The sequence below is a fragment of the Syngnathus typhle genome, linkage group LG10, assembly GCF_033458585.1.
Source record: "Syngnathus typhle isolate RoL2023-S1 ecotype Sweden linkage group LG10, RoL_Styp_1.0, whole genome shotgun sequence".
Lineage (NCBI taxonomy): Eukaryota > Metazoa > Chordata > Actinopteri > Syngnathiformes > Syngnathidae > Syngnathus > Syngnathus typhle.
Window position 1 is genome coordinate 14,415,735 of NC_083747.1, and position 17,041 is coordinate 14,432,775.

The 17,041-nt window shown below is 47.0% G+C and overlaps 1 protein-coding gene across 3 annotated transcripts; it reads left to right on the top strand.

Annotated features, from left to right (window-relative positions):
* Nucleotides 1-2,604: 2,604 nt before the first annotated feature.
* aldh5a1 (aldehyde dehydrogenase 5 family, member A1 (succinate-semialdehyde dehydrogenase)) lies at nucleotides 2,605-9,893 on the top strand. 3 transcript variants are annotated; one of them, XM_061288254.1, is made up of 10 exons: nucleotides 2,608-3,492; nucleotides 5,814-5,897; nucleotides 6,217-6,387; nucleotides 6,459-6,575; nucleotides 7,289-7,432; nucleotides 7,513-7,656; nucleotides 7,960-8,118; nucleotides 8,213-8,376; nucleotides 8,474-8,595; nucleotides 8,981-9,893. In XM_061288254.1, the coding sequence occupies exons 1-10, from the start codon at nucleotides 3,187-3,189 to the stop codon at nucleotides 9,196-9,198; spliced, it is 1,629 nt and encodes a 542-aa protein (XP_061144238.1). In that variant the 5' UTR covers nucleotides 2,608-3,186; the 3' UTR covers nucleotides 9,199-9,893. The 3 variants fall into 3 exon arrangements, with proteins under 3 accessions (XP_061144240.1, XP_061144238.1, XP_061144239.1); XM_061288255.1 differs by having other exon boundaries at nucleotides 2,612-3,492; nucleotides 8,474-8,532; XM_061288256.1 differs by lacking the exon at nucleotides 5,814-5,897 and having other exon boundaries at nucleotides 2,605-3,492.
* The last annotated feature ends 7,148 nt before the right edge of the window (nucleotides 9,894-17,041 follow it).

A 17,041-nucleotide genomic window follows, 5' to 3' on the forward strand; every position in this document is an offset into this window, starting at 1 on the left:
TCACTATCGCCCCATCTTCTAGGCTAGGGGTGGGCCACATCCGGCCCACGGGACCGTTTAATCCGGCCCGCCAACCCTGAATAAATTGTATTATTAAACATTTTTTGGGTCATTTTGCCTGCAATAACTGCGTTTCCCCAGTAGATGGGGAACCGCTCGCCTGCGCGTTTACTACCGGAAGCCGTGTCAGAAAGCTCGGCGCACACTCACAAGTGCGTGTACGTACTCAGTAGTACGGACATGGCGCACTCGCGCTCTATTTGTATCAGTCCCAAATTTAGAGCGTGGGCTGTGACGACAGCATTCTTGTAATTCGTGCGCTGAGCTTTCAGATACAGTTTTACGCTAAAGCCACCCACAAACCTTCCCCTGGAATCCTTCTATTAAAATGAGTCGCCCAAGGAAAAGCAAGGTGGACACAGTGCCGAGTGTTTAAAAAAGTGGCCAATTTGGCTCGACGTACGCGACGTGATGTTCAGCCACATGAACATCAACATCAACCCATCACAGATCGAGGTAAACGGACCAACACCTCGGATTTCTCCTAAGAATTGCCACAACTAATATTACTCCAGACTATGACGCACTAGCAAAAAAGGGAGACCAACAACACTGTTCCCACTGAAAATGAAGGGGAGGCTCTCAAGTTTATTGTAAAAAAATGCATTTTGAATATGATTTGGACACATAGCAGGGATTGAAACTAGGGACCATTCTCATTTTCAAACAATGCAGGATGCTCAAGGACATTGATGCCCCACCTGTTTGCGACTAATCTTAACCTGTAAAAGCTTACTTTAAGGAAGTGTTTCCCGTTTCCTCACCTCTGTTACCAGGTGTTTGTGAGTTAAAATTATGCTCTGATTTTCAGATACCCCTCACCGTGTTGCCGTTTTGATTACCGTATTTTCCGCCCTATAAGGCGCACCTAAAAACCTAAATTTTTATCAAAAGTCAACAGTGCGCCTTATAGTCCGGTGCGCCTTATATATGGATCAAGTGATGAATTTGTTGATCCATACTGGTTGTACACAGTGCTCTGCCAAAATGTTTTAGTACGTTTTAGTACGACTAGTAAATTACAAGGTCGCATCGCTTCCCAACATTACGGTAACTGTAGTCAAGGGCGTCACCGAATAGCTGTTGTACCCGTGAGGCTATTTCATTTCAAAATAGGCTGCTCCGTTAATGTTTCGAGTAAATCTACGGATCGATATGGAAGGGAAACATAGGTAAGTAGTACCAATGCGTTAGATCGAACTTAAGTCAGTTCTGATCATTTTATAGGAGCTCGTTTGAGAAACGCGATTGTTTACACTTTGCTGAGGCTCATGGGAGATTGCGAGCTGAGGGTCATGGGTTTTTGCGGATGGCTAATGCTATAACGATAGCTGCCATACGCGCGAGGCTATTTCATGTCAAAATAGGCTGCTCTGTTCATGTTTCGAGTAAATCTACGGATCGATATGGAAGGGAAACATAGGTAAGTAGTACCAATGCGTTAGATTGAACTTTAGTCAGTTCTGATCATTTTATAGGAGCTCGTTTGAGAAACGCGATTGTTTACACTTTGCTGAGGCTCATGGGAGATTGCGAGCTGAGGGTCATGTTTTTTTGCGGATGGCTAATGCTATAACGATAGCTGCTATACGCGCGAGGCTATTTCATGTCAAAATAGGCTGCTCTGTTCATGTTTCGAGTAAATCTACGGATCGATATGGAAGGGAAACATAGGTAAGTAGTACCAATGCGTTGGATCGAACTTTAGTCAGTTCTGATCATTTTATAGGAGCTCGTTTGAGAAACGCGATTGTTTACACTTTGCTGAGGCTCATGGGAGATTGCGAGCTGAGGGTCATGGGATTTTGCAGATGGCTAATGCTATAACGATAGCTGCTATACGCGCGAGGCTATTTCATGTCAAAATAGGCTGCTCTGTTCATGTTTCGAGTAAATCTACGGATCGATATGGAAGGGAAACATAGGTAGGTAGTACCTGTGGTGAATTTTTATTCTGGTATCGTGCAATGTTTATCTCACCAGTAAGCCTAAGTGTGATCGGGTCAGGTTCGTGTGGGATTGTCTGGGGCTTGGTCCAGGAAGGTAGACTCATTGGCGCCAGACACATCTGGCTTCCATTAACAACTGCTAAGATACCACCATGCAGAGGTAGGGAGGCAGGCAGCGCGGTCATAGGTCAGCCAACAGCCCCATGTGCGCGCTCCCGCGTGGAGGGAGGCGCAAGAGTATAAGGTTTAGGGCGAGAGTAGACAAAGGGACTCGACATCTTGGCTAGGGCACGAGACACTTCTCTCTGACATCGGTTGAATAAAATCTTTCCCCAATCAGCCATGTGTGACTGAAGTTTTCCTTCCCCAAGCCAGCCACTTTTTCACCATCTTGTTTGGAAGACCAGCTGACCATCGAAGAGAATTCACCACATACCAATGCGTTAGATCGAACTTTAGTCAGTTCTGATCATTTTATAGGAGCTCGTTTGAGAAACGCGATTGTTTACACTTTGCTGAGGCTCATGGGAGATTTGCCCCTGCGTAGAACCGGTGTGCTAGATTTGGTTCCCCCGTGAGATTGTGTTCCCCTTGCCGCGGGAGCGCGCACCCCACCCCCTTTTATTGTTTTCCAGGTTAGAGCAACGCTGGCGTCTGGATTGTTGACTGCCGGCTTCTACCCAGTACCGTGTCCGCTATTTGTTTGTCCCCTGTCTGTTTTGTGTTTCCCGTTTTAAGTGTGCCCGTTTTTTATTTTTCTCGCCTTTTCTCCTGCCCATTGCGTATCTCTGGAGCTCTGCTTGCACCTCTTCGATCCCGCTCCCTCTGACTACGAGCTACGCTAGCCAGCTAGCCAACCTACCACCGGACCCTCCTACCTCCCGGCTCTGAGCCTGTAGCTGCTTGCTCTTGGGTCGGCAAACGGCTCCAACCCAACTTGCTGGCCACTAGGCCAGCGTCCTCGGGGGGAGCACCCGCTCGCTGCGAGCTCGCCCCCTCTTTTTATTGAACCGTCTGCATGCGTGTCAGATGTGCGCATGCGCCGTTGTGAGCACAACAAGCCTAATGAGCGTGCGTGGTCACGTGTCCAATCTGGAGAAAAAGCTTCGACCGCTAGCTGCCCGGTGAAAACGCCCGTCCTCCTGTGACCCAGGCCCCCCCGCCAGCTGCGACCACCATGAGCACCTTGATGACGACGGTGATGATGATGATGAAGACGACGCAAAGTGCGCGCCTCCTTGCTACTGCCTTCGTGGAAGCATCGCGTCAACGCACCTTTAGCCTGGACGCGAGCGCGCCGCTGGTGTGCACTCGTGGCTACGTACACGGCCGTTGGGTGAGCGCGGCTCAAGACTTCCCGGTTTGGGACCCGGCCACCGGGACCGAGATCGCGCGGGTGGCGGACTGCGGGCCGGAAGAGGCCAAGCGGGCCGTAGACGCGGCCCACGAGGCATTCCAACAGTGGAAGGATGTCACGGCCAAGGTGAGAATAATGGCAAAGAGCGCGAGGAAGGAAGCTTGAAAGGGGGGAAAAGGAGGACCACTCGTGCAGCGGGATACTGGAATTTTGAGCTGGCTCTCCAATCAAACAGAGCAGAATGTAGCCGAGCTGTCTGTCCCTATGCAGTGTATGCGTGTCCTCTAAATCCAATACAATTACTTTTAATTTGCACGTGGTTTCAAAATCGATTTCTTCATTTTCAAATGCCACTAACATTCATACATACAGTGATCCCTCGCTACTTCGCGTTTCGTTTATCGCGGCTTTACTACATCGTGGATTTTTTCTCCAAATTTTAAAAAAACATTTAAATGTCAAAACAAAACTTCTAAATTGAAGAAACATGTGTCTAACCTTTAAAACAATGCCCCCTCAAACAGATGTCCTGCCCCCTCGAATCAAACTTTTAGAAGTGAGAAATCAGCTGATAGAAAACGTTAATCAGCCCCCTCTCTTCTCTCATGTCGGTGCAGTGTGTTCTCACATAGCCTGCTGTCAGGACTCCGCGCCCCTCCGTAAACATCCAATCACTGTGAGTATGCAAATGAGGCAAGACGCAGCCAGAGAGTGTCAAGTTTCAGTCAGCGCGGTAGGAGTTGGAAGAAGCAGTAAAACTCCCCCAAACTCGTCATAATGACCCGTGATATAACTAATGATTAACGACAACTCAATTAATTAGGGGTGTAACGATTCATCGATACACATCGATTAATCGATATATTGCTCTACGATTTATTGGCATCGATGCTAAACGTAAACATCGATTTAGATCGCCGTGTTTGACCTCGGACATTAGACGCGACTTTATTTTGAAATCCAGTTCATTGTTGCTTGCTTCCTCTTTCCGGGAGCAGTGCGCCCAGCGTTGTTGTGTTGTGAGCAGAGCAGGCACGTGAAAGGGGAGTCGACAACTAGTACGCGGCTCCTGGGCTGGTGCTATGGCTAGTGTCTAAAAAGACGAGGAAATTTGCTCCCCTTTAGGCTTAAAGTCATTCGTTTGGAAGCACTTTGGATTCCAAAGAAAAGATGGCTCAACCGACAAGACACGTGCAGTTTGTAAATCCTGCCATGCGGTGATCAAATATTCAGGGAGCACAAATCTCGCCGCACATTTAAAGAAAAAAAATACGACATCAAAGTTCAGTGTTAAAATAAGCACTTTGTATACTGCAATACTCTTGTAATTTCCTAAATAAAGAGTTTGCAGTACCTTGTTGATTTTGCCTATGAATTGTTATAAATCAGGATATTGTTCTATATTTTTTATTAAAAAAAAAAAAAAATCGAACGTAGAGCACTATATCGCGATATATCGTGAATGAATCGCAGCAGGCTTTAAGTTATCGGCAAATATCGTATCGTAGTTCTTTGTATCGATATGATATCGTATCGTGACAAGACCCGCGATTTACACCCCTACAAATAATAGTTAATATAACATTCATATTATGTTACCCCCCTGAGAGATTGCCACCTTTGTGGTCAGGGGGTTTGCGTGCCTCAGTGACCCTAAGAGCAATACCAGCAGAAGCTTTAATCTTCAGGTGGGACACCCAAGCTGGACAGGTCTTAGTGTAGAGGCCTAACAGAGTGCAATCCACTTCTCCAGGTTGAGATCTGGACACACAGCTAACAACTGCCGTGAAGAAAACACTAACAGTGTTAAAAATTTGTAAAAAAAAAAGAACATGCCCCCTTTCACATTTCTGACTGCCCTCTCTTATGTGCATTCCTAGAACCGGCCCTGGATAGCGAAGGAACAGGTGATGACAAAATGGCAATATCATGATGAAAAACAAGTCAAACAGCAACTGAATTCAAACGTAAACGTGGAAGTTGCCTCTCAGCAGGGCACTTAAATCTGCGTATGAAAAGTAACTTTGCTCCGTCCTTCAATCCAAGTGCCCCAACTCGTCCGCCCGCATTTTTCATATTAGAGTGGAGTGAGCTACTTAAAGTAAAAATTATACATGGAGGGAGCAAAAGAACATTCACATTTCTGACTGCCCCCTCTTATGTGCATTCCTAGAACCGGTCCTGGTTTTCATTCCTTTAGAAGTCAGTTTTCGCGTGTTAGCACGATCGTGAATTAGCATCTTTCCGCTAACTCGTTAGCATGCCCAATACTTCTTGTTGGTGACCGTACTTCGCGGATTTCACTTATTTTTGGAACCCATTATCCGCGATAAACGAGGGATTACTGTATATACTCACAAGTGCAGAATATAAAAACTCCACCGTGACGGCAAGTAGGATATGCATGACGCGAAACTTTGTCACTGAGTTGTGGTTGTCGGCCGCAGGAGCGCAGTAGCCTCCTGAGGAAGTGGGCCAACCTGATGACGGAGCACAAAGAGCACCTGGCCACCATCATCACCTTCGAGAGTGTCAGTGGCACCGCTCCTCAGTTACAGTACCTTTGCAAATTTAGCACAAGTTAATACCATATTAGCATGACCTGATGTTAGCGTGACGTAAGCCTGACGAGTGACTTCAGTGTGACTTAGTTGGCTGATGTGAGCGCGCTGTCATCATGGTGTTAGTTTAGTAAGACTGTCCGACTGACATTAGCATGACGGAAGACCGTTGTCAATGGTTAGGTTAGTGTGACATCAGCATGACATGAGTCTGACATTGCATGACATGAGCATGTGGTTAGCATGACATGAGCTTGATGTTGTCATGATGTTAGCGTGATGTGTGTAGGGTAAACCCATGAAAGAGGCCCTGGGTGAAATCGCCTACTCAACATCCTTCCTAGACTGGTTTTCAGAGGAAGCGCGGCGGGTGTACGGTGACGTGGTGCCGTCACCATTCAGGGACCGCAAGATTCTCCTCCTCAAGCAACCGGTGGGCGTGGCCTCCATCATCACGCCGGTGAGTGACTGGCTGGTGGGAGAACTCCAAGCCGGCTGCAACGTCAACGTTGTGTCCCGTCTGTGTCGTAGTGGAACTTCCCGAGCGCCATGATCACCAGGAAGGTTGGCGCCGCGCTGGCCGCAGGATGTAGCGTCGTGGTCAAGCCGGCCGAGGACACACCCCTATCGGCGCTTGCTCTGGCAGAGGTTACAAACCCACTTGGGGCTACTCTTCCAGCCATAATCAGAATCAGGAGCTGGCCTTAAGGTCAGGCCGGTATCTGGCAACGGTGTCTGCATGGGTGATCTTGATTCGACCTCAATAGTTTACGGGTTTGTGGGCAAATCTGGCTTCCATTGGCGCTTATTCCATCAACCTTTTACAGTTCCTGTCAGTCTGCCAGCAAAAACGGGAGTCCCTCAGACCTTCTGTGTGAATGAGCTCAAGCTCGTCTGCTTTTCATTTTTAGTGTCTGGTCAGTTATCCACTGCTAAACTGGGATTTCTGACTCGTAGTCCTTGCGGTTTTGTGATCCAATCCTGACTGCAGGGATGAGAATTTTCCGCGGATCCGCGGATTTCCGTTTTTATTTTCCGTCTGAAGTATTTTCGGGAATCGTGTAAATTTGTTGAGAATTTTTTTTTTTTTTACATATATGGGGGGCGAGCGGCCGGCTAGCTGGCCGGGCAACGTTAGCCTCTGTGACTCTCGCGGGCATTCCCGCGCCCGCCGCGACAGCTTATATACAACAACCCCCCCGCTACTTTTCCGTGCTTTTTCACATTTGCCATTCTCATCCCTGTGACTGAGAACTGGCTCAGTTAGTTTCGCTCCAGTTGAGTCTAGTCTAGTCTTTAGGTGTGGTGCAGCATTTGTTTTGGCCCTATCTTTTGGCCTCACGTCGTTTGCGTCTCATCAGCTGTCGTCCCAGGCGGGCCTCCCGGCAGGCGTGTTCAACGTAGTCCCATGCTCCAGGGAGCAGACGCCATCGGTGGGGCGCGTCTTGTGTAGCGACCCCCTGGTGCGCAAGATCTCCTTCACAGGTTCCACCGCCACCGGCAAGGCAAGAGCATAACATACCTGGAGCGACGTGCCTCTCTCCGTTCTCCTTGTGCAGGCTAACGCTAATGCTAACGATGTTAGGTTTTGCTGAAAATGGCCGCAGAAACCGTCAAGAGGGTCTCCATGGAGCTGGGGGGTCACGCCCCTTTCATTGTCTTTGACAGCGCCGACGTGGACCAGGCGGTGCAAGGAGCCATGGCTTCCAAGTTCAGAAACTCGGGGCAGGTGAGCACAACAGAGTCAAAAGAAAGAAATCCAAAGTCGCTCCCTAAAGGAACGCACAAAGATAGTCGCAAAGGGCTTGCCATTAGATGCCAGCAGTATGCAACGGTGCAGATGGTGAGTTGCAGCATTTGGTGAGGTGAAGCACTTCAAGGCTGGGAAAGGCAAAAGGCAGCAGCTTGGTGTCAAAATAAGCCCAAGGCGGTGAGTTCAACTTGCCTCCGTTGGGCGGCTAGGGCATCGGTAACCCGGGCACGCCCAACAAGACAATCCTGGAAGAGCTGCAGACTTGTTTTTTGCGTGCAGACGTGCGTGTGTTCCAACCGTTTCCTGGTGCAGAGCTCCGTCTACGACAGCTTTCTGGAAAAGCTTGGCGCCGCCATGGACCGCCAGCTCAAGATCGGACACGGCAGCAAGCCGGACACCACGCAGGGCCCGCTCATCAACCGCAGGGCAGCGGACAAGGTCAGAGTCACCTTAGCCTTTTCATGGAAAGGACCTGCCGAGCGGACCATTGCCTCGTCTCAGCGTCTTGTTTTTTTCTTCTGATGCCCGGCAGGTCCTCCATCAGACCGAGGATGCCCTCTCTCGGGGGGCCCGCCTATTGCGGGGCGGCCGCCGTCTTCACGGCTCTTTTGTGGCGCCCACGCTGCTGGCGGACGTCAGGGCCGACATGTTGTGCATGCAAGAGGAAACCTTTGGGCCTCTGGTGCCCGTTGTCAGGTGAGCCACAACATCCCGGCCGGTGACTTCCTCCTCCCATTGGGACGGGCCCAAAACAGGAATGACGACTTGGGAATCGTGTCGTCTTCCTGCGCAGGTTTGACACTGAGCAAGAAGCGCTCGCCATCGCCAATTCGTCCCAAGTGGGCCTGGCAGGTGAGCCCCCGGACTTGATCCAGACAGCTACTGGATTTGCTTGCATATTATCCGCTGGCGGAGGTGCATTCCACTTTTCAGTTCAACAGTATTCTTTAGTTTTTCTACTTGAGTACAGCACTCACCACTAGTTTCAATCTGTCCAGTCTTTTTGTGGTTATGTTATTTTTATCTTGAGATGCACACACTCATCAGTTTTAACCCAATTCCCTTCTAGTCCACCTCCAGTTGAGGTCTAGTCTAGCTCACTCTTAGTCTTAGTTATTTCTATTCTAGATCGTTTCAAGTCCAGTCTAGCTCTTTTCAAGGTCTTTGACAGTACTACTTGGATCTTTATTTTGTCTCATTCCAGTTTTTTTTCACTGACTTTGGTGCAGTAGTCGACCAACTCCAGATCATTCTTAATTCAATGTAGTCCAGTGCATCATAATTTTGTGTGTGCCGATAGGTTACTTCTACTCGTCAGACATGTCTCAGATCTGGAGAGTGGCAGAAGCTTTGGAGGTGGGTCTGGTGGGGGTCAACGAGGGTCTGCTGTCCACCCCCGAGGCCACCTTTGGGGGGGTCAAGGAGTCCGGTCTTGGACGCGAGGGCTCCAAGTACGGCGTGGACGAATACCTTGACGTCAAATACGTCTGCTTGGGTGGCCTGTCGCCAACTGGCTAACGGGATCACCAAACGAGAACCCCGTCAACGTGCCATAAATGACGAGAGCTCGCTAACGCTAATTCTTAATTCTTACTTTGGCTTGCCATTTTCGTAGTGTGCTAGTTACCGTAGCATAATTGCAATTGGCCAGTGACAGTCAACTTGTATTGTTCATTCATTGAAATATCCAACATTGCTAAGCGGTGACTAGATGATGTGAAGCTTCTGCCAGCCAATCAGGAGAGATTTTCTCTTTGCTGTCACTCAGTAAAATTAATTTCACATTTTGTAAAAAGCACGATATAAGAACAATTGAAAAGATTGACGTCCTCTAGATTTTTGTAATGGTTATACTAATTAGTTTATAATAATTATGTCTATATTGACATGTCATGGACCACATCTTCATTAATGTTAGCATTGTTGGGGTTTACAGATTATCTTCATCATATGATTATGTTGGAATGTAACCTGTAATAATTTACCTAGCTTGTCCTGTCTTAACAAAAGTAGTAGACCAAAGTGCTAAGATCTTTTGAACTGATTGACTAGCTGGAGAGGAAGCAATCAAAGTTGCTTTGTTTACAGAATGTCGTAAAAGGCCCCCTGCTATGCTTTGATCAGCAGGCCCCATCCTGTTTTAACGTTCACCCCCACTCTCAACCCCACTCTGTTTCTCTCAATAAAAATGCTCCTACATGGGGCCAGAGCAATGGCGTAGCCACAAATTTTTCCAGTAGGGGCGCGCCCCCACAGGAAGAAAAATCGAACATCACCCACGCCGTTCGCTGATCGCTAAAACAACATCCGGGTCCGGGAGGCAAACGGTGAATGGATAACATCGCGCACATAGAATAGCTCAAGCACATTCGCGCAAGACCGAAAGAAAAAAATGGCATGGAAATTAAGAATCGAAAAAGCTCGATTATTAATATTTTTTTTTTTTAACCGGCTCGCCCCGGCTTGGCTACGCCACTGGGCCAGAGTCAGATCTCGACCATCGCTGTAAGCACAGCGACGAATGGACTCTCCACCTGCAGGTGTCGAAAAGGACTAACTTGTCTCCAGTGTGGTTCTTGCAAAATAAGTTAGAGTGAGCACCACCCTAACATTTTGATGCCGAAACCCGGGACCTCTCATACCCGCCATCTGGCTGACGGCGGATGACACGCTGTACACCGTCGACGGGCCAGCGTCCATTAGGAGGACCTGGTAAAGAAAGACCTGGGAAGGAAATTCTTCGCTGGGCCAGCATCTTAGGTCTGCCTTCGTCTGACAGAAGTGGATTGACGGGATCCGGCAGTGCAACGTACCAAGGGACAAGTAAGTTAAAGCCCTTAAAAAGAAAGCGCTGGTACGGCTTTGATTTGTCCGAGCTATGAGATACAGCTTTGGTTTGTCCGAGCTATGAGGTACGGCTTTGGTTTGTCCGAGTTATGAGATACGGCTTCGGTTTGTCCGAGTTATGAGATACGGCTTTGGTTTGTCCGGGCTATGAAACAGCTGGGATTCTAGTCCCAGTGGAAGCAACGGGCTAAGAAGAAAAAGAGTTTCTTTTTCCTAATTGAATAAGGGCGTAGATTCTTTTTTTTGTCCGTTTTTCCAAGCTGTTTGCATGAAAGTTGTGTGGTTGAGCGTTTGGCTGGTAGAATAAATTGACTAAAAAGCAGTTCTAGCAATTATCCACGGCAATAACACAGGCTAGTAATTTGTTGAAAGGTCGATTTAAACCTGCATTGAGGATCCTCAAAGAAATTTTTTGGGAGAAAATAAATTGTATAAACCTAAAAAAGAAGTCTTATAGAAACTTCTTTATGCGCGCTGAATCTGAGAGATTGAGTTCTTCAAATGTAAAAACAAAGAAAAAATTCTGATTCATTCGCCAGCAGTTTTTTTTGTGTTGATTTTTTTGGGGGGATTGGTGGATTGTTCTATCAGGAACCTTGAGTTGGAATTGGTATACGAATGTTGTGTGGGGGGCTTGGATGAATTGGGACCAATAGATAGAAAGACTCCTTTTTGGAGACTGTGTGTGAGATGCAACAGAGCATTGATGACTAAATGAAAGGTAGATACAGGTTGGATGGTTGAAGTTGTTGGAGACTACTATGGAAAATTAGTAGAGTGACTTTGAAGAAACAGTGATTTTGAGTAAGTTAAATGCTAAGAAAAAATAAGTAAAATAAAGGTTTCTTTTGGATTGATAATTAACTAAAGAAAAGACTGGAGAACCAGTAACACATGCAGAAGATGTGTGAACTGGGAAATTGAGAAGCGTTTTGGAAAGACAGTCAAATTAAATGATGATGGAATCATATGTAGTAAAGAACACGTTCTCCCAAAAATCTTTGTCAAGCTGTGAGGCATGGGCATTGCCAAGCCTCAGAAGGAGAGAGTGAGTAGGACTGATAGTGAAAAATACTAAAAATACAACACTTTACGACATATGGATTCTCTAATACATTTGGCGTCATACTGTGAAGTTAAAAAATTCTCAAGCTTCTCAAACTTTTGCTGTAAACAACTGGAAGATGATTGAAAAATGACTAAAGAAGCTGTGAGGAAGTGGTGTATGTGTTTGGAAGGGCACGCGCTTATGCCCTTCCCTGGCTAATCAACATTTGTTTGACCGATCAAAGAAACCATTTGGTACAGGACTTAACATCCATTCCCCCAGCCCAGATCCGACCAAGACCAGAGGATCTCCTACAAAACAGGTGGCAATAAATGGAATAGCCCCTGTCATAAATGGTCTTTGGTTGGGAGGAATTATTAGGAAGTGCTCAAACTCTTCTTGCAAACACTCCTATCTGCCCAGTTCAAAAGGGCAATGCAATTGACTACAAGAGTTGCAAAGAACAGACGAAGGACCGTCCTTGACCCTTGATTTGCGTTTGGCGGTCGTCGATGTGGTTCCAAGACCTGCGTCTTGTGGTTTGTCATTTGTAAAATTTGGCCGTTGTGATCCTCCTAAACAGACATAGGTAATTTGGGCTTTTGTTTTGTTTTTTGTAATTGGTTTGTGGAAGGACTGCAGGAGCTTGCTCCTCCAGTGTCTCACCTGTGCCTTCCTGCCTTCCATTGTCTCCACTGAGACTGGACTGTGGAAGGGGGAGTGTGGTATTGTGATGTGGAAAGGCTGTGGGAGACGGCTCCTGTGGTGTTGCACATGGACCGTTCTGTTCCATTGTCTCCACGGATGTTGGAATGTGAGTGGGGTTATTGATATTGTAATTCGATTGTGGGGGAGACTGATGTAGGTGCGGGGCTCTGGACTCTGTGAGTAGCTATTTGCTGGGTTGGCGCGGGTGGGGGACGACGGCATTGATTGTCCCAGTACTGGCCAGACTGGGATAAATCAGTATGGGAATGCCGGGCCCACCCTCATGATTCCCTTGATGTGGCTGCGCGCGGAGTGGAGTCGTACCCACTCCAGGTGTGTGCTGAGGGCGTGGTAGCAAGTGAGATTAAAGCAGGATGATGGAAGAATGAATGAGGACAGGCAGGGAATGCATGTACGACATGGGATGTGCACAACTGTAACTGAGGCCCGGTGGACTTCAATGTCTGCCTGCTCGCGGCCATCATGAAGTTAAATGTTGTGGGACAAGGGGTTGAGCTGTGATGGTGAATGAATGGGTGCCTTTGTGTCTGTTAGTTTGTACGTGTGTGCGCGCAAATGAAATGCCTAGGTCGGTTGACGTGGAGGTGACGTGAACACAATTGAAGATAAAATTCCTCTCGCCTCTAAGTATAGTACAAATTGAGATAAATAGGATTTGATGATTACTCAGGGGCACCATTGACGTCAAATGGTTCAATGGAGACGGCCCGTTTCCTGTGGCTGGACAAGACAGGACCATCTAGTCCAGCCGGGATGGGTATGATAATGTGTCCGGGACACCTTGCTGGTCCCTTTCGTTCCCCAACGACGCTATTGACACATTACGTAAATGTGTCAAAAGGGTGGGGGAGTAGAATAATCTAGTCTACTGTAAAATTCAATGTTTTGTCAAGTGTAATTGTTTTTGGAGTCTTAAAAGGACATGTAAGAATTCAACACAGTGACGAGAGGAACAGAAGAATCATCGCAAATGAGAGCATCTCACATGCCGTCCAGCTGGCCGGCAAAGGAGATCCGTGGTATCATCTGTCCCAGTGCACCCCAGTGAAGGGTTCCTGCAAGGAACCAGATCCGCCATCGGCAGTGTCCCCGCCCCCAGTTCAAACAGAGGCAGAATAATCCTCTTCCCCCTTGGTGGGCAGGTAGTCCACCCTGAGCCACTGAAGACAACGACCACGCAGCAGATGTTTCCAAGTTCTTCCCGGACGGAGCAGAGCTGCGAAGGGGGTGAGAATTGTGCTCACCCTCCACCAGTGGGCGTGCCAAGCCCCCAACGGCTGAACAATCACGAGCAATTTTTATCTTGAACTGTTATTATTGATAACATTCTGGTCGCCTAAGGCAGAGGGACCGTATGAGACTTTTCCTGCAAAATAATATCTAGCCGCAGGTTTTTCACTCATACAAAATTTGGACTGCAGTATTGAGGAGAAACTTCATCTTCACTGGTAATTATTGCTGTCATTGTATTTTCTTATGTTTGATCGGGATTGACATAATCATATGATAAAACAGGAGGGATATCGTATGATTATGTTGGAATGTAACCTGTAATAATTTACCTAGCTTGTCCTGTTGTTAGGGTGGTGCTCACTCTAACTTATTTTGCAAGAACCACACAGGAGTCAAGCAAGTCATTTTAGACACCTGCAGGCGGAGAGTTCACTCGTCGCTGTGCTTACAGCGATGGTCGAATGAAGTCTGACTCAGGCCTCGTCAGGTGCTTATTTATTGAGAGAAACAGAGTGGGGTTGAAAGTGGGGGTGTGGGAACACACAGGTTAGGGTGGAGACGCTCCCCTGCTGATCAAAGCATAGCAGGGGGCCTTTTACGACTTTCTGTAAACAAAGCAACTTTGATTGCTTCCTCTGCGTCTAGTCAATCAGTTGAAAGGATCTTAGCACTTTGGTCAACTACTTTTGTCTAGACAGGACAAGCTAGTTAAATTATTACAGGTTATATTCCAACATAATCATACGATGAAGATATTCTGCAAACCCTAACACCTGTCTTAACAAAAGTAGTAGACCAAAGTGCTAAGATCTTTTGAACTGATTGACTAGCTGCAGAGGAAGCAATCAAAGTTGCTTTGTTTACACAACGTTGTAAAAGGGCCCTTGCTATGCTTTGCAATGCATCCATTGCAGCCTGGTCATCCTGGAAGAGGGACCTTCCCATCAGTGGTCTCTTCTCAAGGTTTCTCATTTCCCCTAGCTGGAGTTTTGAGTTTTTCCTTGCCCTTTTGGGAGTTTAAGATCAGGGGATGTTTAAGAATATTTGCCATTTTTCACATGTCCTGTGTTGTTAGTCACCTAAATGTTGAACAGAGGGTGTGATTTACCAAAGTCAAATTCCTTGCTTGGCACGTTCAAACATGGCGAATAAAACCCTTGAATCTTGATCAGCAGGCCAGGGGCTTCAACCCCATCCTGTTTTAACTTTCACCCCCACTCTCAACCCCACTCTGTTTCTCTCAATAAAAATGCTCCTGCATGGGGCCAGAGTCAAATCTCATTCGACCATCGCTGTAAGCACAGCGACGAATGGGCTCTCCACCTGCAGGTATCTAAAAGGACTAACTTGTCTCCAGTGTGGTTCTTGCATAATAAGTTAGTGAGCACCACCCTAACAAGCATGATGCTCAGCACACACAGGACGATGTCATCCTTTTTGATTGCTAATCCTAAATGTCAAATAGTTTGTTGTAGTCATTTGGAAAATATTTTTTTATTTATACGTATTCATACAAGATTAATAAAAAGTCATCAGCACATCATTACCTCAAAGTCAAGCATTCGGGAAGTACGCTCTCTGTTGGGGACATGCCCTCTACTGTGGACTGCGCCCATCTGACTCATTTCGACGTGGACGGAGGTCGTCTTTTGACCCTAACTTTTGAACGTAATGGCTTAGACACTCAGAACCAACGTCAAATCTCCCATTTCCAATTTGTGTGACTCTGTTCCCTCAGAATGAACGTCAGAATGCCCGTTTCAATCTCTTCCGAGCATCCAACCATATTCTACCGGTTACCCAGGGTCGGGTCGCAAGATGTGTACCTCCCTCTCCGGTCAACATATCTACAGGACTGTCTCAGAAAATTAGAATATTGTATCAAAGTTCTTTATTTTCTGTAATACAATTAAAAAAACCAAAAATGTCATACATTCTGGATTCATTACAAATCAACTGAAATATTGCAAGCTTTTTATTATTTTAATATTGCTGATTATGGCATACAGCTTAAGAAAACTCAAATATCTTATCTCAAAATATTAGAATATCATGAAAAGGTATACTAGTAGGGTATTCAACTAATCACTTGAGTCGTCTAATAAACTCGTAACACCTGCAAGGGTTTCCTGAGCCTTGAAAAACACTCAGCTTGGTTCAGTAAACTAAATGACAAGTATGGGGAAGACTGCTGTCCAGAGGACCATCATTGACACCCTCCGTCAGGAGGGTAAGACACAAAAAGAAATTAATCGAAGAGCAAGCTGTTCACAGAGTGCAGTTTCAAAGCACACTAACAAAAGGTCTGTTGGAAGGGGGAAATGTGGCAGGAAAAGCTGCACAACCAAGAGAGATGACCGCAGCCTTAACAGCATTGTGAAGAAGAGTCGCTTCCAGAATTTGGGGGAGCTGGAGTCCAGGTATCAAAAGTCACTGTTCACAGACGTGTCCGGGAAATGGGCTACAATAGCCGTATTCCCATGGTCAAGCCACTTCTAAAGCGTCTGACTTGGGCTATGGAAAAGAAGCACTAGACAGTTGCCGAGTGGTCCAAAGTCCTCTTTTCAAACGAAAGCATGATTTGTATTTCATTTGGAAGTCAAGGCGCCAGAGTCTGGAGAAAGGCTGGAGAGGAGCAAAATCCAAGTTGCTTGAAATCCAGTGTGAAGTTCCCACAGTCAGCGATGGTTTGGGGAGCCATGTCAGCTGCTGGTGTTGGTCCACCGTGTTTCATAAAGTCCAAACGCAGCTGTGTAAGAGAGATTTTAGAGCACTACATGCTGTAAAGCTCTATGGAGATGATAATTTCATTTTCCAGCATGATCTGGCACCTGCCCACAGTTCCAAAACCACCAGTAAATGGTGTACTGACCATGGCATTACTGTCCTCGATTGGCCTGCCAATTCCCCTGACCTGAAACTCATAGAGAATTTGTGGGGTATTGTGAAGAAGAAGCTGAAAGACACCAGACCCAACAATGCAAATAAGCTAAAGGCCGCTCCTGAAGCATCCTGGGCGTCCATAACACCTCAGCAATGCCTCCTCCCAATCACGCCCTTCCAGGTGTCATTGCCCAGGTGAGCATTGAAGTCACCCAGCAGAACGATCGAGTCCCGAGAAGGAGCACTCTCCAGCACTTCTTCCAAGGACTCTAAAAAGGGTGGGTACTCCGAGCTGCGGTTTGGTGCATAGACACAAACAACAGTCACTAACCCTCTTTGAGCCGCGTCTCGCTCGAACCACACTCAGCAGCAGCCGGGGCCACTCGGCGTGCTGACTTGCTCACCGAATTTGGTTTGGGGATCCGTCCTCTACCGCTCAGCCGGGTTGTTCGGGTTTGCTTATCTCACTTTAACCTGCGCACACGGACAAACACACGTAGCTCGACATCAAGCATGCAAGTAGAGCAGCAAAATGTCAGCTTGTGACATCACAGCACCAGATTGCTTCTCAAAAAGGTCAGCTGAAAGCCAAACCTTCTGTGAGCGACATGACGTTCACAC